The 1,195-nt window shown below is 38.6% G+C and overlaps 1 protein-coding gene across 1 annotated transcript in view; it reads left to right on the top strand.

Annotated features, from left to right (window-relative positions):
- The window catches only part of cgnl1 (cingulin-like 1), a 28,819-nt gene that overhangs the window by 23,342 nt on the left and 4,282 nt on the right, over positions 1–1,195 (top strand). Inside the window, exons 13-14 of the mRNA XM_014027634.1 lie at positions 470–631; positions 777–866. Of these exons, the coding sequence (XP_013883088.1) occupies positions 470–631; positions 777–866 (252 nt within the window). The remainder of the gene's footprint in view (positions 1–469; positions 632–776; positions 867–1,195) is intronic.

The following is a 1,195-nucleotide window of genomic DNA, read 5'->3' as shown; positions in this document are numbered from 1 at the left end:
GGCTCTATCTGAAGGAACATACTAGCTGCTTTGGATTTATTAATCACTCACAGAATACATTCATTCATTTAAACAGCAGCTAAAATGTTGATTGTTACTATAGTTGCGTTTCTTTTTTATGAATTAAGGTGAAATCTTAAAACAAAATGGAGAGATTTCGACAGGTGGGTTTGCACATATGAGGCCTTCTTAGTGTGACATTGAACTCAAATCAGACGCATTCAGGGACTGTAAACRTATTTAAAGAGTTGTAAACCTGAAAGAAAAAGTTTCTTTTAAATGTCCTCTACCTCAAGAGTCTGTTTTTGTTCTACCTGCGACCTTTTATTTACTAAAGCTCAAGTCGTCCTTCTGATATTTAAACACTTCAGATAAAAATCTCTGCAAACTGACTGATTTATTAGACAGTGGTCATTAGGTTGCTGCTGTATGTTTGTATTCAAAAACCAATTGATGTGTTTTGTTTCAGCTCTCACWGCAGGAGCAGGACCTGCGGCAGTGTCAGAGGGAAAGAGACGACGCTCTTCTCCAGGAGAAGACTCTGGAGAAAAAGGTCCAAGAGCTGGAGATGGAGATGGAGAAAACCAGTCAGAACAAAGATGACAAATCCCGACAAATGAAGCTACTGGAGGTACATAAATCTATAGTGAAAGAGTTTGTTTTTATGAGCTGTAGAGTGAGAGTTCTTGCAAAAGGACAAATTTTATTAAACCTCACCTGTCAATAAAACCCAGAAAACAGTCACTCACAGTTCAAATGTGATTTCTTATCTGCAGGACAGGATTGCTCAGCTGGAGCTGGACCTTGAGGAGGAGCGTCAAACAGGAGACCAGTTGATGGACAGGGTGGACCGAGGGAGGGAGCAGGTACACACGCTCAACACGTTTTCATTACCGGGGCTCACCTGACCCACTGTTCCTGTTCACACAGACGTGTCTCTGTTCCACCTCAGTCTGTAAATGATATCCAGACCTCCTGTTGCTTCATCTTCCACTTCTAACATCATCACCGCAGCCACTAATCTCCAAATTAAAGAAAACTCCATGTAACAGTTCCACTTCTTAAAGGGATTCCTGATTAGTTGTAACATTAGACTTTATTTAATAAACATAAATTTTAACTGTAAAATAAAGACTGTAAAAATACTGTAGGCTGTTTAGTTTTTATAATTTAAAAAAAAATATATATATATATT

This window comes from Austrofundulus limnaeus, unplaced genomic scaffold (genome assembly GCF_001266775.1).
Source record: "Austrofundulus limnaeus strain Quisiro unplaced genomic scaffold, Austrofundulus_limnaeus-1.0 Scaffold5, whole genome shotgun sequence".
Classification (NCBI taxonomy): Eukaryota; Metazoa; Chordata; class Actinopteri; order Cyprinodontiformes; family Rivulidae; genus Austrofundulus; species Austrofundulus limnaeus.
This window is presented reverse-complemented; position numbering and strand designations above follow the sequence as displayed.